This window comes from Vulpes lagopus, chromosome 6, assembly GCF_018345385.1.
Source record: "Vulpes lagopus strain Blue_001 chromosome 6, ASM1834538v1, whole genome shotgun sequence".
Lineage (NCBI taxonomy): Eukaryota > Metazoa > Chordata > Mammalia > Carnivora > Canidae > Vulpes > Vulpes lagopus.
The window spans coordinates 26,460,130-26,483,988 of record NC_054829.1 but is presented as its reverse complement, the minus strand read 5'-3'; the positions used below and the strand labels follow the sequence as shown (position 1 = coordinate 26,483,988).

At 36.0% G+C, this 23,859-nt stretch overlaps 1 protein-coding gene and 1 pseudogene across 3 annotated transcripts in view; one reads left to right on the top strand and one right to left on the bottom strand.

Annotated features, from left to right (window-relative positions):
* The window catches only part of DNAL1 (dynein axonemal light chain 1), a 77,564-nt gene that overhangs the window by 38,398 nt on the left and 15,307 nt on the right, over window positions 1-23,859 (top strand). For all 3 annotated transcript variants that reach the window (XM_041759573.1, XM_041759576.1, XM_041759577.1), the window contains 4 exons: window positions 7,330-7,368; window positions 10,691-10,800; window positions 13,677-13,732; window positions 19,962-20,017. In XM_041759573.1, the coding sequence (XP_041615507.1) occupies window positions 7,330-7,368; window positions 10,691-10,800; window positions 13,677-13,732; window positions 19,962-20,017 (261 nt within the window). The remainder of the gene's footprint in view (window positions 1-7,329; window positions 7,369-10,690; window positions 10,801-13,676; window positions 13,733-19,961; window positions 20,018-23,859) is intronic.
* LOC121493278 lies at window positions 15,069-16,291 on the bottom strand (annotated as a pseudogene).

The following is a 23,859-nucleotide window of genomic DNA, read 5'->3' as shown; positions in this document are numbered from 1 at the left end:
ACCTTGGATTTGAGACCTATCAGTGATCTATCCAATCAAAGCCCTTTATGAAGTAGTGATTTTTACCTACTGCTGCTCTTCAACTCCTGCTTAACATGGACACTGTTTTGCTTACAGACTTGGTAGTTCCAACTAGTCGTTTGGAAAGGGATGTTGTTGGTTGATTAGAGACCCAGTCAAAGCTGTTTAGCAATGTATGTGATTGTCCTGCCGGATGGAGATGTTTATGAAGAATAACTATAATTAGTTGTCTTCATTTTTGTGATTCCAGTGCCGTTTAAGTGGGCAGAGATTGAGCCCAGGAAATTTAAATGATGACGAAGTCATGCCTGCCCTCAACCACAAGATTAAATACCACTCTTTTAAAAGTAGTTTCCCTCCAGGCTTTCCTTACCTTATTCCACAGGCATTTAGCTGAAAACCACTGCCAAAGAAAGTAGAAAGTTCTACTGGAACCTAGATTTATATACAGGTGAAGAAATAATCAGCCCTAAATGATTCTGAAAGTATGAACCATGAGAATTATTGAAAATCTTCAAATGGAGAATCAGAACCAGTAACTAGACGAAGCTAACTAAGGCTGGAAACTAGTACTTCCAGAGTCCTCCAGAAATCAGGCCCACATAATTTTTTAATGAACAAAATATTAGTTCCCAGGTCACTTGGGTGGTTCAGTCAGTTGGGCATCTGCATTAGGTTCAGGTCATGATCCCAGTATCTCTGGATCAAGCCCCAGGTTGGGCTCCCTGCTCAGTGGGAAGTCAGCTTCTCTCTCCCCCTGCCTTTGCAGTCTTGTGTTCTCTCTCTCCCTCTCAAATAAATAAATCTTTAAAAAAATATATTAGCTTTCAATGTCTTTAAATGATCGTATTCATATCAGAACTCACATTTATGGCATCTCTGAAAAATCAGAAATACCATATTTCACCACTGGACACATTCCCCCCCCCCCATTTTTTGTATTACTAATATATGATGGTGTAATATGATTGGTAGCATCTTTTTTCTTAATAGTACATAAAATATTATTTTCAATAATGGAATTTTAAGGTTTGAAGAAATGTGATATTAGGGTAAATATTGTCCCAAGTTCCACCTGCCAGCTGTTTTCTAAAGCCAGAGTAGAGGTTATCCTCTTTTTATGGCCAGCTTTACCCATTAAAGATGTCCATTGGTCCTTCAGGCATTTCAGTTTTTGACTCCTGCTATCTGTAGGAAAACTAGTAACTTCACAAACCAACTCGTAGACAGCTAGATTGCTTCCAGTTTGAAAGTATTTTTATTTTTTTATGTATTTGTGATAGTCACAGAGAGAGAGAGAGAGAGGCAGAGACATAGGCAGAGGGAGAAGCAGGCTCCATGCACTGGGAGCCCGACATGGGATTCGATCCCGGGTCTCCAGGATCGTGCCCTGGGCCAAAGGCAGGCGCCAAACCGCTGCGCCACCCAGGGATCCCTGAAAGTATTTTTATATGTGTCTTTTCATGGACCCATACAGGGATTTCTCTGGGAAGTCTACCCAGAAGTGGGATTTCAGAGTCACAGGACCTATGCATACTTAATTTCTTTAGGCTTTGTCATACTGCTTTCCAGAATGGCTTTGCTAGTTCGTTTTGTTTTGTTTTGATTTTAAGTAAGCTATACTCCTAACATTGGTTTTGAACTGCCCACCTGAGATCAAGAGTTGCATGCTCTACTGACTGAGCCAGCCAGACACCCCTGGCTCTGCTAGCTTTTACTTCCTTCAGTAATGCATAAAAATTCTACATTCTCACCAAATTTCTAATTTTTGCCAATTTGAGATGTATTTTAGTATCCTATTGTTTTACCCTGCATTTCTCTGATTTTCAGGGAGTTCCAATACCTCATGATATTTTAAGTCATTTGGACTTCAGTTTCTGTGCATTCTCTGTTATATTTTTTGCCAACCTTTCCCATTTTCTTGTTTTTTGAATTTTATGAGTACTTTCTATATTCTAATATTAGTCTTTTGTTAGTTTTATTTTGAAAATATCTTCTCCCAACTTTTCTGTTAACTCTCTCAACAGTGTTCTTCACTTGTTGATCTCTTGTACCATGTTAAACAGTAGCAATGATAGTAGGGACCTTTGATGTATTTGGGATCTTAAAGAGAATACTTTTAGTGTTATCTCCCAATTTGGACCTCCTTGACTACTTTATTTAAAATAAACATACTCTACACACATAGACACACATCCTGATACCCCTTACCAAATCCAGCATTTTTGCTTTCGCATTTTCTTTTTCCTTAGTAATTGTCACCTTCTAATATACTGCTTTATTTATTTATTTATTACATATATATTTACCATCTAACTCCTGCCATTAGATGTAAGTTCCATGAAGGCTGGGACTTTTGTTCTGTTCATTCATATATCCCAAGCATGTAAAAGAATGTTTGGTACATAGTTGACACTTAATGAATATTTGCTGAAATGAATAAATTTCTTCATTAAGTATGGAGTTTACTATAGCTTTTTGGTATGTGGCTTTTATCAAGTAGGGAATTTCCCTGTAACTTTTGTTTGAAAGCTTTTAATATCAGATATAAGGGCACTTGTGTGGCTCAGTGGTTGAGCGCCTGCCTTCGGCTCAGGTAATGATCTCAGGACCCTGAGATGGAGTCCTGAGTCTCACCTTGGGTCCCCAGAGGGAGCCTGTTTCTACCTCTGCCTATGTCTCTGCTTCTCTCTCTGTGTCTCTCATGAATAAATAAATAAAATCTATTTTAAAAAAGAAAAAATATCAGATGTAGAACTTCATAAAGTACTTTTTCTTCACTTAACTGAAATAAATGTGATTTTCCCCTTTAATCCATTAATCCATTATTTACATTTATAGGTTTTTTTGTTGTTAAACAATCCTTATGTTGCTGGGATCAGCCATTCTTTTTTTTTTTTTTCCGCCAGTTCCATGATTCTTTTATTTATTTATTTTTATTTTTATTTTTTTGTATACTTTTTTATTTTTTAAATTAAAAAAAATTTATTTATTTATCTATAGAGGGAAAGAGAGAGGCAGAGACACAGGCAGAGAGAGAAGCAGGCTCCATGCAGGGAGCCTGACGTGGGACTCCATCCAGGGTCTACAGGATCACACCCCAGGCTGCAGGCGGCGCTAAACCGCTGCGCCACCGGGGCTGCCCTTTTGTATACTTTTTTATTGGAGTTCGATTTTGCAACATATAGCATAACACCCAGTGCTCATCCCGTCAAGTGCCCCCCTTAGTGCCCGTCACCTAGTCACCCCATCCCCCCGCCCACCTCCCCTTCCACTACCCCTGTTTGTTTCCTAGAGTTAGGAGTCTCTCATGGTTTGTCACCCCCTCTGATGTTTCCCACTCATTTTCTCTCCTTTCCCTTTTAATCCCTTTCACTATTTTTTATATTCCCCGAATGAATGAGACCATATAATTTTTGTCCTTCTCCGATTGACTTACTTCACTCAGCATAATACCTTCAGTTCCATCCACCTCGAAGCAAATGGTGGGTATTTGTCCTTTTTTTTTTCCCAAAGCTAACTTTTTTTTTTATATATAAATTTATTTTTTATTGGTGTTCAATTTGCCAACATATAGAATAACACCCAGTGCTCATCCCGTCAAGTGCCCAGCTCAGTGCCTGTCATGCAGTCACCCCCACTCCCCGTCCACCTCCCCTTCCACCACCCCTAGTTCGTTTCCCAGAGTTAGGAGTCTTTATGTTCTGTCTTCCTTTCTGATATTTCCCACTCATTTTTCTCCTTTCCCCTTTATTCCCTTTCACTATTTTTTATATTCCCCAAATGAATGATACCATATAATGTTTGTCCTTTATTTGTCCTTTCTAATGGCTGAGGAATATTCCATTGTATACATAGACCACATCTTCTTTATCCATTCATCTTTCGATGGACACCGAGGCTCCTTCCACAGTTGGGCTATTGGGGACGTTGCCGCTATAAACATTGGGGTGCAGGTGTCCTGCTGTTTCATTGCAACTGTATCTTTGGGGTAAATCTCCAGCAGTGCAGTTGCTGGGTCATAGGGCAGTTCTATTTTTAACTCTTTGAGGAACCTCCACACAGTTTTCCAGAGTGGCTGTACCAGTTCACATTCCCACCAACAGTGCAGGAGGGTTCCCCTTTCTCCACATCCTCTCCAACATTTGTTGTTTCCTGTCTTGTTCATTTTCCCCATTCTCACTGGTGTGAGGTGGTATCTCATTGTGGTTTTGATTTGTATTTCCCTGATGGCCAGTGATGCGGAGCATTTTCTCATGAGCTTGTTGGCCATGTCTGTGTTTTCTTTGGTGAAATTTCTGTTCATGTCTTTTGCCCGTTTGATGATTGGATTTGTTTCTTTGCTGTTGAGTTGGATTTGTTTCTTTGCTGTCTTTATATCTCTTGGATACTAGCCCTTTATCTGATAGGTCATTTGAAAATATCTTCTCCCATTCTGTAGGTTGTCTTTTAGTTTTGTTGACTGTTTCTTTTGCTGAGCAGAAGCTTTTTATCTTGATTAAGTCCCAATAGTTCATTTTTGCTTTTGTTTCTCTTGCCTTCATAGTTGTATCTTGCAAGAAGTCGCTGTGGCCAAGTTCAAAAAGGGTGTTGCCTGTGTTCTCCTCTAGGATTTTGATGGATTCATGTCTCATATTTATATCTTTCATCCATTTTGAGTTTATCTTTGTGTCTGGTGTAAGAGAATGGTCTAGTTTCTTCTGCACGTGGCAGGATCAGCCATTCTTGATGATGATTATTATTCACCTTTGGCTTTGGAGATCTAAAACTTTCAAATCTGTGTTGAGAAATAAAGAGGACTTATCTGGTTATGGCATCAAGGTTATTCTGCCTCATAAAATAAACTGGCAGCTTTCCCTTCTTTTCTGGTTTCTGAAACAACTTGTGTAACAGGGAATATCTGTTCCTTGAAAACTTGGCAGAATTTACTTGTATAATTATCTAGGCTTGGAGCTGTAGGGGATAAGGGTAAATCCCGGATTATCTTTTTAACATTTTAAATAGTTATTGGTCTATTCACATTTTCTTATTTTTCCTGTGACAGGTTGGCACTTTTGTGGTTTTTTTTTTCTAGAACTACATCTTTTTCTAGGTTTTCAAACTTACTACCATATATTTGCTTATAACATTTTATTTTTAAATCTTTGTGGTATCTGTTATTTCCTCTGATTCTATGTTTTTGTCATATAGCTCTCTTTTTTCTCAATCAGGCTTGCTAGAGATTTAGGAACCAACTTATAGTTTTGTTAATCTTTTTTTCCTCTTAGATCTATTTTCCATTGACTTCTTCCTTTGTATTTTCTTCAGCCTTCTTTGAATTTGCAGTGATGTGCTTTTTCAAGTATCTTAAATGCTTAGCTTGTTTTCTGTCTCTTATTTTTGAATAAATAAATATATTTGAAGCTATTAAGTTTCCTTTTAAATGTTATATTCTGGGACACCTGGATGGCTCAGTGGTTGAGCACCTCCCTTCAGCCCAGGGCATGATCCTGAAGTCCCAGGATCGAGTCCCACATTGGGCTCCCTACATGGAGTCTGCTTCTCTCTCTCTCTCTGTGTCTCTCATGAATAAATAAATAATATCTTAAAAAGAAATAAATGTTATATTCCTCAAATTTTGATATTTTTTCTTTTATTGTTTTATGTTATAGTTTACTTTTAAACCCAAGGGTTATTTATTACTGTGTCTTTGCTTTCTAGACATAATGGCATATACAGTTGAGCAGCATAGGTTTGAACTGCACTGATCCAGTTACATGGAGATTTTTTCCAATAAATACACTGAAGCACTGTAAATGTATTTCTCTTATGATTTTATTTTTAAAAAAAATTTTATTTTAGAGAGATACAGAGAGAGAGTGCGAGCAGGAGGGAGAGGTAGAGAGGGAGAATCTTGAGCAGACTCTGTGCTGAGCCTGATATGGGGCTCTATCTCAGGACCCTGAGCTCCACCTGAGTTGAAACCAAGGGTTGGACACTTAACCTATTGAGCCATGATTTTTAAAAATGATTTTATTTATTTATTTGATAGAGAGGGAGAGAATAATCAGGGGGAGCAGCAGAGGGAGAGGAAGAAGCAGGCTTTCTGCTGAGCAGGGAACCCAATGTAGGGCTCTATCTCAGAACCCCGGGATCATGACCGGAACTGAAGACAGGTGCTTAACTGACTGAGCCATTCAGGTACCCCCTTTAATGATTTTCTTAATAATATTTTCTTTTCTCTAGCTTACTCTTGTAAGAATTCAGTATATAATGCATGTAACATGCAAAATGTATATTAATCAACTCTTCACATTATTTGTAAGGCTCTGGTCAATAGTAAAGTTTTTGGTGAGTCAGAAGTTATACTCATTTTTGGGACGCCTGGGTGGCTCAACGGTTGAGAGTTTGACTCGGCTCAGAGCGTGATTGGGCTCTCTGTGGGAGTCTGCTTCTCCCTCTATGTCTCTGCCTCTCTCTGTGTCTCTCATGAATAAATAAGAAGTTATACTCAGATTTTTGACTGTGCAGGGGGAGAGGTTAGTGTCCCTAATGCCATCTTGTTGGAGGGTTAACTGTACTTTAAATTTTTTCCTTTTGTTATTTTGTAGTATTTTTTTTTATGAACTCTAGCAATAATTCAAAGGATGTCTTCCTTTTCTCACATTTAAATTTGTGTCATATTAAATTGAATCTAAGATACTATTGAAAATAAGGTACAACAGTATTTTATGTTCTAAGAAAGAAAAATAAGTTGGAATTAAACCATGACAAGTAATTTCTAATCACTTAGAATTTTTATTTTGCACTTACTGACAGAGCTGTTTTAATGGTAGTTAGGCATGTTAGATTTTTATCACATGTAATTCTTTGTAAACATAAAATGAAAGCTATGTATATGAAATAAAATGGTTAATATTTTCCTAGATCATCACCACTGCCACCTGGTCACAGTAATTGTAAATTGTTCCTGGTTATACAATGCATCCAAATTTCAAAGATGTTAAAATGTAAAAGATGTAGATCTTAGAATCAATGAATCAACGAGATAAGGTATATTTTAATATTAAATGTTGAAAGCTATATTTTTTATATACCAAGTAGAAGTGAAGTATATGGGTATTACATCATGATTTCCATAATTTCTTTGAGAGGCAATTAAATAAATCATTCTGATTTGAGGGAATTAAAATACTCTGTTTGCATATAAAGTCTCAAAGAAAGAAGTTAATCTTTTCTGTGATAGATGTTGAGGCTAATAATCATTGCATGAAAATTGAATCAACCAATCATACCAATAAAGACACTCTTGTTTCTTCTCCTTTTAAGGCAAAAGCAACAACCATCAAAGAAGCTCTAGCCAGATGGGTGAGTATATGAATTTTTACCTCTTTTAGAAACCATATAAGGAGAATTTTTGGATAGTTATTTAAATCTGACCATTCAATACAAGGAATCTTTGTGATACTGGAACTATTTAGCTGTCTTGACTGTGGCAGTGGGTATGTGAACCTATGCAAAATGATAAAATTGTATACACTTAATAACACATACAAGCATATTCACACTTGTATATAAATGAGTACTAGTAAAATTGGGAAAGTCTGATTAAAATCATGGATTATGTCAATATCAATACTCTACACATCTGTCAGCGGATAAGTAGATAAAAAATGTGTACATATACAGAGTGGAATATTATTCAGCCACAAAAGGAAGAAAAATTTTTTTTTAAGATTTTTAAAATTTTTTTTAAATTTTTATTTATTTATGATAGTCAGACATACAGAGAGAGAGAGAGGCAGAGACACAGGCAGAGGGAGAAGCAGGCTCCATGCACCGGGAGCCCGACGTGGGATTTGATCCCGGGTCTCCAGGATTGCACCCTGGACCAAAGGCAGGCGCCAAACCGCTGCGCCACCCAGGGATCCCCAAAGGAAGAAAATTCTGCCATTTACGACAACATGGACAGACTTTGAATATATTATACTAAGTGCAATAAGTCAGACAGAGAAAGACATATACTCTATGATCTCACTTATATGTGGAATGTAAAAAAGCTGAACTCATAGAATAGAATGATTGCGAGGGATTGGGGTGCGGGGGAAATGGGGAAATGTTGGTCAAAGGGTACAAATGTCCAGTTATAAGGCAAGTTCTGGGGGTCTAATATAAAACATGATGACTATAGTTAATAATAATGCATTACATACTTGAAAATTACTAAGAGAATGGATCTTAAATATTCTCAGCCCCCCCCCAAAAAAATTACGTGAGGTGATGGATGTATTAGGTAACCTTACTGTGTTAATCATTTTGCAATATATATATGTATCAAATCACCTTAAACTTATACAATACACGTCAATAAAGCTGAAAAAATACTAAAGCATATATTAATGTTAGAAAGGAAACTACATTGTAAAAAAACATGAATTAAATGTAAACTATAAATATTTTGTGTTTAAAAAATGTTTCTAAAGATTTTATTTATTCATGAGAGACACAGAGAGAGGCAGAGACATAGGCGGAGGGCAAAGTGGGCTCCCTGTGGGGAGTCTGATGTGGGACTCCATCCCAGGACCCTGGGATCATGACCTGAGCCAAAAATAAAGGCAGATACTCAACTATTGAGCCACCCAGGTGCCCCTAAACTATAAACATTTTTAATAAAACGTTCTATAAAATTTGACCAGTTGTAATTCAGCATTATAAATAGAATTTCCATAGAGTATAGAGATGGCTTCTCAATTTCTATGCCCAGTCATAACTTTTTTGTGGCTGTTATCAATAGTTTTTAGTATAATAATGTACTTTTTGCTTTTGAAGCTGAGCTTTGAATCAAAAGTCTTTCAGGAGACTTGGAGTCTTTCCTAGGGAAAATAGGGTGGATAGGATAATGATATTTGAATTCTTGGTTTAGTGTTTATAAACTTCTTTGTACTTTGCATTTAAAAATTCATTTCTGTTTACTTAATGAAAAATCTGTTTTGTTAAAGAAGAAAAGTATGTATGGGAAAAGCTTAGTATTGATTAAATTTTCTTTGAATCAGATTTTAAGACTTTATTTACTTATAATAACAAGTGGGTTGCTTTTTTGTTTTGGGTTGTAGGTTCTATTTCTAGATTATGTTATAAACATAAATCTTTGACTTTATATTTGAAGATATTAAGCTCACTCTTTCACTGATTAACCAGACATTTATTGAGGATCTACTATGTATCAGTTTCCCTCTCCTAACTCACAAATATATGGCACAAAAATGAGTGGATGTGATCTTTTTCTTTTAACTTACTGTGTATTTTCTAGTATTGATGTGTTATGATTTGATTTTTAAACATAAGTCTTTGTGTGTCTTTTTTTTTTTTTTAAGATTTTGTTTATTTAAGAGAGAGAGGGAGAGAGAGATAGCAAGGAAAGCATGCACAAATGGGGGGAGAGGGAGAAGCAGGCTCCCTGGTGACCTGGGAGCCCGACATGGGGCTCAATCCCAGGACATTGGGATCATGACATGAGCCAAAGGCAGACACTTAACCGACTGTGCCACCCAGGCACCCCCTTTGCGTGTCTTATATTGCTTGATGTTATAGAAAACATAGGAAAGCAAAGGAAATGGTCTCTGCACTTTAGGAGCTTCCTGTTTTGTTGGAGAGAGAGAACTAACTTTAAGTATTGATGTACTTTGAAAATATTATTGGGCAGCATATATTGGTAACTAAACTTTAAATTGTGTACATAGTACTGAAAATTTAAGATAGAATTTGTTAGTAAATTATTGTAGAGCAAATAGCTTTAACCTCAGCTGTGTTGTGAGGATATCTTCCAAAATTCTTGATATTTTGGTGTTCTGAGACTGAACCATGTATAGAAAAAGCAAGATGGGATGACAGAATAGTTGATCTTACAGATCTAAATCTGATATTTAAGAAAAGGGTGCTTAGGGACAAAGAATTCTTTCCAAGAAAATGATGTGGTTGTTGTTGTGTTTTGTTTTGTGTTTATTGATAGTCTCTTAAAGGATTTTAAATATTACAGAAATAAAAGTTATTTTCTTACTCCTCTTTTCCATTTGGTTGGGACCTAACAATAACTTATCTGAGCCAGCCATATAGAAAGCCTAGTTAGGGATCCCTGGGTGGCGCAGCGGTTTGGCGCCTGCCTTTGGCCCAGGGCGCGATCCTGGAGACCCGGGATCGAATCCCACATTGGGCTCCCGGTGCATGGAGCCTGCTTCTCCCTCTGCCTGTGTCTCTGCCTCTCTCTCTCTCTCTCTCTCTCTGTGACTATAATACATAAATAAAAAAAAAAAAAAAAAAAAGAAAGCCTAGTTATTAGGGTCAGTTAGTAGGTGTCAGTAAGGAATGCACAGAATTCTAAAATTCTTTTTTTTTTAAAGATTTTATTTATTTATTCATGAAAGAAACAGAAAAGGCAGAGACATAGGCAGAGACATAGGCAGAGGGAGAAGCAGGCCCCTTGCAGGGAACCTGATGCGGGACTCAACCCCAGAACTCCAGGATCATGCCCTGAGGCGAAGGCAGACACCCAACAGCTGAGCCACCCAGGTGTCCCAGAATTATACAATTTTAATAATTGTTTTGAAATAAACATTGAAAAGCCTAAGGATATTCTGGACTTTTTTAGTTCTGTATTACAATCAGATTTCTTCCAAATTAATTTTTATCATAGGAAGAGAAAACCAGTCAGAAGCCTTCCGAAGCCAAAGAGATAAAGCTTTATGCTCAGATTCCCCCTATAGAGAAGATGGATGCATCCTTGTCCACACTTTCTAATTGCGAGTAAGTTCTCTTGTCTTTTTTCCCTTTCTTTTCAACATACACAAACTAGAAAAAAATGTGTTTATTTTCTGTGATCTTCATTTCTTTTTTTGTTTGTTTGTTTGCTTAATGTAATTCCCCCTTTGGCAAGGCCAAACATAAAAGATTACTGGTTTGTGGGACACTAATAAAGTAAACCTGCACAATATAGTATTTTTTTACAGTAAAATTTTTATAGTGTGCCTGGAAAATAGAACTTTCCTTGTCGCTTGAAAGAAACTAAATAACACAATAAGATTATTATTATTATTCTGTCGTAAAATCTGATACTTTCTCTAATAGCAGTCAGTACTATACTTACCAGAGGCTTAATAGATACGGTTTTAAATTTTTTTCCAAATTATAAAAATGCATTTTAAAACATTTTCAAAATATAAAAAAACACAAAGGAAAGGAATTAATATCAACCAAAACTGCACCATCTTTTGAGAACAAGTGTGAGCATTTTGATATAAAGCCTTTTAATTTTTTTCCTAATTGGGATCAAATTATACTTATTATTTTGTAATTCTATTTTCCACAACTTTCAGTTCAGATCTATATTAATTCCTCTTAACTTATTTTCTAAATATTCTGTGTACTTTTTAGCAAGGTTCTGTGGCTAATTTGAGATAATTATGCCATGATACCTTGTGACCATGCTCTCAGGTTTCAGTGTCTCTTCTCAGAGCTGTAGAATGTTATTGGTATCATTTGGGGTTCTTTCTGATTTCTTCATGCTGTGTGTTACAAAGTGTAGTGCACTGACTACCTATATAAGAATCTCCTTATGCAGGAGATAAGTTCCACCCCAAATTTATAGAAACAGAATATCTATTGCTGAAACCTAGGACTCTGTATTTATAATAAACCACTTAGACACATAATTTGTGAATCCATGCATTAGACTAATATTTGTCTTTCAAATGAAAAGGAAAAGCAAACATACTTAGTTATTGTATACAACTTATCCTTTTTGATGACAGTAGAATGTATTATATAAAATTCTACCTCAGATTTTTTTTTTTGGTTTCAAAAGCATGATTTCAAAGAGCACTGTTTCAAAGTGGTCAAGTATCTTTTCATCACAAAGTCATTTCAAAGGCAAACATTTGAGAAGGTTTTGTACCTAGTACCAAAGTACCATGGAAACTGCTTGGAAAGAACCATCCTATTCATATTTTTGCTGACAATCTCTTTGGGCAGATTGCCTAAACAACAATTAAAGAATTCATTCTCAATCATGTTTTCAGATTTAAGACACTCCATTTTTCACTGGTAGTTGTTGGGAGTTGGGGATTACTAGAAAATATACAGATTTGACCAATAATTTACACTGTACATAATTGCTTTTGTAAAAAAATGAATAATTCTTCTTCAGATCATACCTGAAAGGATAAGATCACATGCTCTAGAGTCAGTTTTTTGGGGGTTTTAAATTTGGCTCTGCCCCTTTCTGGCAGTGTAATATTAGCCAAATTGCTTAATATCTTTGTACTTCAGTTTACTCATTTGTAAAATATGGATGATAATAATAGTACTCATTTCACAGGATTGTTGTGATAGTTAAAACTGTTTATGTAAAGTACTTAGAAGAGAACTGGGCCTACATTGTGTTCAATAAAATTAGCTTTTATTATTTTTTTCATGAAATATACTAACATAATAAATATTTTGTCAAGAAAGAAAAACTAAGAATGTGTAGTTATATTCCCTTATTTTTTTTTTCTTTCTTTTTTTGGTAAGTAGGCTCCACACCCAGTGTAGAGTCCAGTATGGGGCTTGAACTTGTGACCTTGAGATCAGGACCTGAGCTAAGATCAAGAGTTGGATGCTCAACCAACTGAGCCCCTAAAAAAAATTTTTTTTAAAGATTTTATTTATTTATTTGAGAGAGAGAGAACAGAGGGAGACGGAGAGGGAGAAGCAGACTTCCTGCTGAGCATAGAGCCCACTGTGGGGCTAGACCTCAATACAGGGCTTGATCCCAGTACCCTGGAATCATGACCTGAGCTGAAGACAGACACTTAACTAACTGAGCCACTCAGGTGCCCTCCCAAATTTTTTATATAATTAAATTATGAGTAGAAAAAACTTAGACAAATATATACAAACCATTAAAAGTACTTCTCTCTGGGGGAATCTGTGGAATTCTGTGGAATGGTTAGGATTACATATGACTTTTTCAATATACATTTCTGAATGATTTAACACATAAGCAAATAAATATCTTTGCACATGCATATAGATAGTTCTGCTTTTTACTAAAAGGGATTATATAAAATGTATTGTTCTGCTAGGTGATTTTTTAGCTTGTCCATACATCATAGACATCTTCCCAAGCTGGTATCTGGAGCCCGATTTTACTTGTGTTAGTGACAGCATAGTTTTTCATTATCTATCCCTCAGTTGCCTGATGTTTATAGATTTTTCCCCATTCTTTTACTATTACAATAATGCACTTAAATACTCTAGCTTATATCTTTTGGCATTGGTATTAGTATTTCAGTAGGGTGTATTCCTAGAAATGAATGACTGGGTCAAAGAATACATGCATTTAAAACATTTAATAGTTAACACCAAATTACCTTCAAAAAGCCTTTTCTTTTGAATTTTATGCAATGAATATGTATTAATCTTTATAATCAGAAAAGAAGTATGAGGATTTCAAAATGAAAGACTACATACCATGTCTGACAAGGAATAAAGGATTCAGCGTAGAGTAAACATGACTAAAATATTATCTTGTATGGGCATTTGAGGAATAATTTCCAATGCACTATTTACTTATTTGTTTATTTGATACACCATTTTAAATTGTTTTGTATTAATTCAAATTTTCCCTTGTTCTTTTAAAGGAAGCTTTCACTGTCTACAAACTGCATTGAAAAAATTGCCAACCTCAATGGCTTAAGTAAGTGATCCACAGTAACAGATGGTTCTTGGATTTTCTTGTTATTGGAATAAACATTCCAGAGACACTATGTAATCCCAGAAGCTGGCACCTGTTTTAACCACAGTAATTGTCAGATGACAGAGAGAATATATAAACCATGTGTCTTAAATTTGGTTATCCAAAGAAAATTAAAACACAAGATCTAAACATTTTAAAGACATGTTAAAGCTTTTATAGAGTTAGAATTAAGTAGAAGAATTTGATTTTTTATTATATATCTTTTGTTCAAATTTGTTTTGTGTTTCATATTTATTATATTATAATTTTAATTCCTCACTATCCTTGTTTTTCTTGTGTTCCTTATCTGTGATAAGGCATTGCCACCATTCCAGTTGCCAAGGGCTCTGACTCCAGCTAGTTTCCTATGATTGCTGAAACTTGGTGGCTTAAAACAACAGTTCTGAAAAACAACGGGAACAACAAAAAACGGTTTTGGAGGCCACAAGTCTGGAATTGGTTTCAGTGGGCCAAAATCAAGGTTTTGACTGAGCCACACTGCCTCTGAAGGCTTTAGGGGAGAATCTGTTCCTTGCTTCTTCTAGATTCTGAAGGCTACTATATTCCCTGACTGTGAGGGCATCACTCTAATCTCTGCCTCTATGGTCATATTGACTTCTCTTTTGTCTGTGTCGGATCTTTTTCTACCTCCCTCTTATACATATGATTGCATTTAGGGAATACGTGGATAATCAAGGATACTCTCCTTATCTTAAGATCCATAACTTGATGACAGCTGCAAAAGACTTTTTTTCCAGATAAGGTAACATTCACAGGTTCCAAGGATTAGGATTTAGGTATCTTTTGATGAGCCATTATTTAACCTACCATGCTCCTCCTTTACCTCCCTTAAGATCTACATCCAACTCCATCACTAAGTCCTGTTAACTCTGCTCTTTGAAGGAGCTCTCAAATAATTTGTCACTTTTCCATTTCCAGAAGATACAGCTTTAATTTAGACCCACCTTAGATTGTGGGTCTCCTCCTTAGATTGTGTTTTTCAAACACTTTTGACCACGTTTCTAGAGTAAGGAATACATTTGGATTCATGACTCAGTACATATATTTCCATGAATACACATATCTAGTATATACATGCACATAAAAAGGGGAATAGGTTTGAATAACAATATTTACTCTTATGCATAGGTTCCAGTATGCATTTTTAAAGATCTTTCTTTCTTTCTTTCTTTCTTTCCTTCTTTCTCTCTCTCTCTCTTTCTTTCTTTCTTTTTCTTTTTCAAATCTAACTGAATTTTTGGAATTCTCTTTTTTTTTTTTTAAATGGATCAGTTGTTTAATTAGATTCTTTGTAAGAAATTTGGAACACCAATTTGTGAGGGTAAACTCATTTGTGAGAGAAAACACAGAGTGGAGGTAGCCCTGAAGCTGAGGAGCAGCTTTGATTTTTGGCAGAATTTGCGAGTCCACAGCTTTCTGATCAACCTTGTGCTGCTCTGGAATCTCCTATTTCTCCTTCTCTGTGTCAAAAATCTCCCCTTCCTGGTGTCTGGGTTTACGCAGCTTCTTCTTCTTGAAATAAGCATCAATGAGATATTTGGGGATTTTCACACTGCTGATATCAATTTTGATGGAAGTGGCAATGACAAATTTCTGGTGTGTTCTACGCAGAGGAATTCGGTTGAGGGCCAGAGGTCCATCCAGTCACAAGTAGCAAGCCATTGCTCAGTTGCTTCAGGAAAACTACCCTCGTGCCTCTGTGTTGCCCAGTGAGGATGATCAAAATGGTCCCAGGAGTGATGCTAGCTCACAACTTTCTCACATGCTGACTGAAAGGTTTTTTTGCCATGGCTCAACAGCTTTCAAGGCACATCTTCAGTAGGATAATACCTAGGCATTTTGTGAAGTTTAAACACTCGGGTACCACCATTCTTGTCACCACCAACTGGTTTTTTTTTTTTTTTAAAGACTTTATTTATCTATTTATGATACTCACACACAGAGAGAGGGAGAGGCAGAGAGAGAAGCAGGCTCCATGCACCGGGAGCCCGACGTGGGATTTGATCCCGGGTCTCCAGGATCGCGCCCTGGGCCAAAGGCAGGTGCTAAACCGCTGCGCCACCCAGGGATCCCAACCAACTGGTTTTGTAACAGTACCAAGAACCTTCTCCTTTTTCTTTTCAACCCTGGATTTAGCTGCCGAATACTTCCTCTTGTACATGGCTTTTCTGGAATACATAGCCGACCGGGAATATCTGCCAATTCCTCTGACTAGGACAGGGTTTCGGCTGCAGTGGGGCTTCCCCTTCTTTGGCGTTTTTAGCCTTGAGGTTACCCTTCTTTGCCTTGCCACCAGCATCAGCCTTCTTGGCTTCAGGTTTCTTCTCCTTAGTATCCGGCTTCTCGGCTTTTTCAACCGCCATCTTACAAGATGGAAAAGAGCGGAACTCTTTTTTTTTTCTTTTAAGATTTTATTTATTGGGGTGCCTGAAGCATCTGCCTTCAGGTATGATCTCAGGGTCCAGGAATCGAGTCCTGCATGGGGCTCCCTGTTCAGTGGGAGAACTGAACAGAAGCTCCCTCTGCTTCTCTCCCCTGCTGTGCTCTCTCTCTCTCTCAAATAAATAAGGTTTTAAAAAACTTTTTAAAAAAGATGTTATTTTTTAAAAAAATGTTATTTATCTATTTGGGAGAGAGAGAGCATGCACGTGCATGCACAAGTGGAGAGAGGGACACAAGGAGAGGGAGAGGGAGAAGCAGACTCCCGCTAATCGGAGACCAATGCGGAGCTGGATTGTGGGAGTCTGGAATCATGACCTGAGCTGAAGGCAAATGCCTAACAAATTGAACCACTCAGGTGCCCTGAGTAACTTTTTGAATAAGCTTTTATTTTGCATGAAATAAAAAAAATAAAATTCAGTCTTTCCATATCAAGGAGCTTTAAAGAATAATTATAAGATTTTCTTCAATATTTAATTTTCACACATTTATAGTTATATAGGGTGTATTAGTTTGCTAGGGCTGCCATAACCAATTCCACAGACTGTGGCGTGAATAATAGAAATTTATTTATTTTTTGTAGTTGTGGAGACTAGAAGTCTAAGAGCAAAGTTTTGGCAGGATTGAGTTCTGGGCCTCTCTTGGCTTATGGATGACCATCTTTTCCCTTGGTCTTTTTTTTTTTTTTAAGATTTTATTTTTATTTATTTATTCATGAGAGACAGAGAGAGAGGAGAGAGGCAGAGACACAGGCAGAGAGAAAATCAGGCTCCACACAGGGAGCCTGATGTGGGACTCAATCCTGGGACTCCAGGATCATGCCCTGGGCCAAAGGCAGGCGCTCACCACTAAGCCACTGGGGTGTCCCTTCCCTTGGTCTTTAATCGTCTTTCCTCTGTTTCTGTCTGTGTCCTAATCACCTCTTATAAGGGCACCAGTCATATTGAATTTTACCTAAAATGATCTCATTTTACCTTAATTACCCCTTTCAAGTTCCTGTGTTCAAATACAGTCATATTATGAGGTACTGAGTGTTATGACTACAACAACATGGATTTGGGGATTGGCGGGGGGATAATTTCAGTCCATAGCATGGGGTCTTGTTTCAACAGTGAAAGCATTTTGCATGAATTAGATCACTCTTAAAAATACTTTGTCCCGAACATTAAATGTTTCTCATAACAGAATTTAAAATAATTCATTAAATTAATTAAAACAAAATTTATATAGCCATATATGCCTGGTATACACATGCACATACAAATACATACACACACATCATTTATTGTGTACTTACCATGGATTAAGCATTGTGCTAAATGTTTTAGACAATTATCTCATTTAATCCTGATATTCTTTTTTTTTTTTTTAAGATTTTATTTTAGAGGGAATGTGAGCAGGGGTGGAGTGGGGTGGGTGGAGGAGCAGAGAGGGAAGAGGGAAAAGAATTTCAAGCAGACTCTGCTGAGCACAGAGCCTGACACAGGGCTCTATCTCTTGAGCATGAGACCATGACCTGAGATGAAACTAAGAATCTCACCTGACTGAGCCACCCAGGTGTGCCAATCCTGATATTCTTTTTTGTTGTTGTTGTTAATTTTAAAAATTTAAATTCAATTAATTAACATATAATGTAGTATTAGTTTCAGCGGTCTAGAGGTCAGTGATTCATCAGTCTTATATAACACCCAGTGCTCCTTACATCACATGCCCTCCCAAATGTCCAGCACCCAGTTACCCCCTCCTCCAACCCCCTCTCCTCCAGTAACCCTCAGTTTGTTTCCTATGATTAAGAGTCTCTTATGGTTTGTCTCCCTCTCTGATTTTGTCTTATTTATTTTTTCCTCTCTTCCCCTATGATCCTCTCTTTTGTTTCTTAAATTGCTCATATAAGTGAGACCATATGCTTGTCTTTCTCTGGTTGACTTATTTCACTTAGTGTAATACACTCTAGTTGTATCTATGTCATTGCAAATGGCAAGATTTCTTTTTGATGGCTAAGTAGTATTCCTTTGTGTATATACTTCATTATCCATTCATCTGTCAATGGACATCTGGGCTCTTTCCATAGTTTGGCTATTGTGGACACTGTTGCTATAAACATTGGGGTGGAGGTGCCTCTTCGGATCACTACGTTTGTATATTGCGGTGAATACCTAGTAGTGCAATTACTAGGTGGGAGGGTCCAATCCTGATATTCTTATAAGTTAGATATTGTATTTCCTCATTTTACGTATGGTGAAACTGTGATTCAAAGAGGCTTGGTTGCTTTCCTAGAGAACTGGGATCAGAACTCAGTTAATTGAATTTGTTTTTAACTATTGAATTATGGATGTTGTAAAACAGTACAATCTAATAGAGCTATCTGCACCTCCCAATATGGTTGCCACAACCCACATATAGCTGTTAAACTTTTGAAATGTGGCTAATGTGATTGAGAAACTGAATTTTAAATTGTATTTAATTTTAATTAATTTAAATTAAATTGTTAATTGTAATTAAATTATGTGGCTAGTAACTGCCATATTGGACAACATAGTCACAGAGGTTACATTGTGAAAACTAAATGTAGAACTTATACATAAGTAATCAACATTTTTTTAGAATAGAAATTAGGTTTCTGGGCAGCTCAGGTGGCCCAGCGGTTTAGCGCCACCTTCAGCCCAGGGTGTGACCCTGGAGAACCAGAATCGAGTCCCACGTGGGCCTTCCTGCATGGAGCCTGCTTCTCCCTCTGCCTGTGTCTCTGCCTCTGTGTGTGTGTGTGTGTGTGTGTGTGTGTGTGTGTGTGTGTGTCTCATGAATAAATAAATAAAATCTTAAAAAAAAAGAAAGAAATTAGGTTTCCTTTATTTTGCTAGAAATCGTTTTTTTTAATTTTGAAAACACATGCACATGGTTTTATGCAAAAACTTCAAAAAGGTTACAATGGAAACTAAGTTTTCCTCTGATCATAAAGCAACCACTGTTTCTTTCTTTCCTTTTCTTTTTTTAAGATTTTATTTATTTGTTCATGAGAGTCACAGAGAGGAGGGTGTGCAGAGACATAGGCAGAGGGAGAAGCAAGCTCCCCGCAAGGAGCCTGATGAGGAACTCAATCCTGGATCCCTGGATCAGGAACTGAGCCACAGGCAGATGCTCAGTCGCTGAGCCACCCAGATGTCGCACAACCACTGTTTCTATTTTTTTTCCAGAAATATTACCATCCTTTTAGAAAATACAAATAAGCATTTTTAAAGCAAGTCACAATCTAATTATTTAAAAGATTGAAAGCAAAAGATTTTTTAAATACTAATTCATTTGATTTCTCTTTTAATCCTCTCTGGAATGAGGTAGGCTATACATAAATATGTTCCTATTTTCTAGTGTGAGTCCTTATACTATAGTAGATTTGAAATATATATGCCTACAAACTTAAAAGTTCAAATCTTCTTTACTGGTATTTTATCCCTGAAAATTTTTTTTTCTAGCCAGCAATTTAAAACTATACATTCAAAATAGCTAACGATTTGTAAATTTAGTATTGTCATGATATGAAATTATAGTTGTATGTTACCTTAGATAATAAATAGGTTAATTTCCCACTTGAATACCACTTTTTATTAATACAGCCTTTCTTACTCATTATATAAGTATATTTATTATATAAAATTTATACTTTATTATACTAGATTTATAACAGTTGTAATATGATTCTCATAAACAAAAAATTGTTTTTTTTCCACTGCAGAAAACTTGAGGATATTGTCTTTAGGAAGAAACAACATAAAGAACTTAAATGGACTGGTAGGTTGTTCTTTATTTCTTTAAAAAAGCATGCACTTCTTTTTTTAATATATGGGTAATATTTGTCCATTGCATAAACTTTACAAAATAGAAAAGCAACTATAAAAGGTACCTATAGACCTGTGCAGTTTACATATTGCTAACTTTTTAAAAAAGATTTATTTATTTGAGAGAAAGAATGTGTGCAGAGGGAGGGGCAGAGAGAGAGGGAGAGAAGGTCACAAACAGACTAGACTCCACCTTGAGAATGGAGCCAACACGGGGCTCAACCACAATCCCAGGATCACAACCTGAGCCAAAACCAGGAGTTGGATGCTTAACTGACTGGGCCACCCAGGTACCCCGTAAATATTGCTAACATTTCGATGGTTACCTTTCTTGCCTTTTTTCTATTCTTTGATGGGTATGTAGAAAATGAAATCATACTATACATATTGTTTTGCATCTCTTTTTTTTTCACTTCACATATGTGAAGATCATTTTTTTCATGTCATTCATTCATTTAACAAATTCATTCAATATATTTCCTGAATGCCTACTTTAAGCCATGTTTAAACTCGTAGGAGTTTTCAGATTTTTTTTTAAAGTAATCTCTACATGGGGCTTGAACTCACAACCCTAAGATTAAGAGCCACATGAGCCAGCCAGGTGCCTCAGTTTTCAGAATTATTAAATGCATTTTCTCTTAGTTTGACCTTCATCTTTTTACTTTATTTGTAGTTGCCAAATGGAGTTTTAAAATTTGTCAAATTTGTATGTCAAACTTTATGACCTCTATGTTTTGTATTTTATATAGGAGGTCTTTACGTCTAGATTATAAAAAAATACTCCTGTATTTTCTTCTAGTACTTCTATAGGTTTTTCTTTTAGTATAAATTTGTAAAGTTTGTATCTTTAATCAATCTGGAGTTTATTTTTGTATGTTGCATGAGGCAGTTATAAAACCTTATTTTTTTTTCTTTAAATGGTTAAACATATATTGAAAAATCTCCTTTTCCCATTGTAAATGCCACCGACTAAACTCTGTGTATGCATAGGTTGGTTCCTGGATGGCCAAGTTTCTTTCTATTTGTTGTTTTACTTATATATTCCAGCTCCAATATCATGCTACTTTAATTTTCTTTAACTTTGTTTATTTATTTATTTTTTTTCTTTAACTTTATAATATGTTTTGATATTATTTGAGTAAGTCCTCTTTGTTCAAAATGTTTGTTGGCTCTTCTTGAACATTTACTCTTCAAGTAAATTTGTTTTTTTTTTTCTTCAAGTAAATTTGAATATCAGTTTATCAAGGTCATAAAAATAAATTTCCTTTGGAAGTCTTAGAATTACATTGAATTTATAGATTGATTTGGAGAAAATTGATATCTTTGTAATAATGAGACTTCCCTTACAGTCAGATTTATTCAGATTTTTTATGTCTTTCACTATAATTTTATAGTTTTAATTCCTGTAAGGCCTGTATACTTCTTACAAAAATGTATTCCTAGGTAGTTTTTGTTTCTTTTTTTTTTTTTTTAAGATTTTATTTATTTATTCATGAGAAACACAGGAGAGAGAGAGAGAGGCAGAGACACAGGCAGAGGGAGAAACAGGAGCCTGACATGGGACTCGATCTAGGGTCTCCAGGATCACACCCCGGGCTGAAGGCGGTGCTAAACCGCTGAGCCACCCGGGATGCCCTAGTTTTTGTTTCTATGATGAATGAGGTAATTTCTCTCTAATCACTTCCTGTTTATAATATAAAAGCTATTTTTTTTATATCTTGTAATCAACTGCCTACAAATAGTTCTTAACTTTATGAATCAGATCTTCCTAAAGGCTTCTGAGCAACATTATATTATCTAAATTCATTACTTTAGGGATCCCTGGGTGGCGCAGCGGTTTGGCGCCTTCCGTTGGCCCAGGGCGCGATCCTGGAGACCCGGGATCGAATCCCACGTCGGGCTCCCGGTGCATGGAGCCTGCTTCTCCTCCCTCTGCCTGTGTTTCTGCCTCTCTCTCTCTCTCTGTGACTATCATAAATAAAATAAAATTCTTTAAAAAATTTTTTAAAATTCATTACTTTATGTAAAAAGCAAACAATAATAACAATAATCATCATTTTATGTGGTCAAAAAATGGGGTTTTACAGCACTTCATTAAGCTCTTCCCAGTCTTTTTACTTCCATTATAATACTACTTACAGAACAGGCATTTATTTTTTTGTTTTCATTTTTCTTTTTTTTTCTTTTTTTTCTTTTTTTTATTTTTTTGTTTTCAATACTCATAATGGTTTGTTGACCTCAATGAAGCATAAACTTTAATAGCTGAAAGGGATCTTAGAGAACTTCTTGTCCAACCTCATTTTTTCTTTCTTTTTTTTTTTGTGGAAAAAATACATGTAACATGAAATTTACCATGGTAACCATTTTTAAGTATACAGTTCAATAATATTAAATATATTTGTATTACTGTACCACCATCAACACCATCCATCCCCAGAAGTCTCTTCAGGTGGTAAAACTCATTGAGCAATAACTTCCTTGACCCCTCCCCTCAGCTCTAAAACCCCCATTCTACTTTCTGTGTCTATGAATGTGACCTCATGTAGATGCAATTATACAGTATTTGTCTTCATGTGACTAGCTTATTTCACTTAACATAATGTTCTCAAGGTTCACTGATATTGTAGCATGTATCAGAATTTCTTTCCATTTTAAGGATGAATAATGTTCTATTGTATGTATATACCATATATTTTGTTTATCCATTCATGCATCGATGGACACTTGGGTTGTTTTCCACCCTTTGACTATTAGAAATAAAGCTGCTATGAACATGGGTATCCAAATATCTCTTCTAAACTCTGCTTCCAGTTCTTCTGGATATATGCCCAGAAGTGGGAATACTAGATTGTATGTTAATTTTTGGATGAACCACCAAACTGTTTTCTGTAGCAGCTGTACCATTTTACATTCCTACCACTGGTGCATGAGGGTTCCAATTTCTTCATATACTTGCCAACACTTGTTATTTTCCATTTGCTTGATAGAAGCCATCCTAATGAGTGTGAGATGGTATCTCAATATGCCAAACTCCTCATTTTACAGAGTAAGAAACTAGGAGGAATGATTTTACGTGCAGAAGCAGACCAGTTTGCTAAATACATGTTTACTCAATATCCAGTTCTCCAAAGGGCCAGTTTATTGAATGACAGATTTCACTGAAATGATTTACACAAACTTAGTCAGGTTTTACTGATTGACAGCCACCAGATTACTTCACCAAAATCTTATCTCTATTACCTACTTACAAATATATAGAAAATTGTGTTGCTTGGAATGTTTTCAACACCTTTAAAATTTTTAAGGCTTTATTTAGTGTTAATTTACAGCTGTTTCATCCTGGCTGTTGGGTTTGTCCATCCATCTTTATAGAATGTCAGTTTTATAATTTAGACACTAATCATTTTTCAAATGACAATAAAAATAGTAATCTAATTGAGCTGGTTGGCAAATCCTTACTTTTACAGAAGTACAAAAGATAGTGAGATAGATTGAAAATCTATTGAAATAATCTTGCTCTGGACATCCTAAATCTATATATTTGTGAGTCAGTATACATAAGAAATTCTCATTCCACAAAGTCGCATTGCCAAATAAAGTCCCCAAATGCACTGCGGTTTGGCAATGGCAAAACAGCTACAACCAAAGAGCTGAAAACGAAACTAAAACTAAATTAGTATTCAGATGAATAAAACATCACAGACATCTTCAAAAGTTATCCTATCTAAAAGAATTTCTATCTAAAGCAAATTGCTATAATTTATAAGTAAACAGTTTTTCAGTAAATCAGTGAAA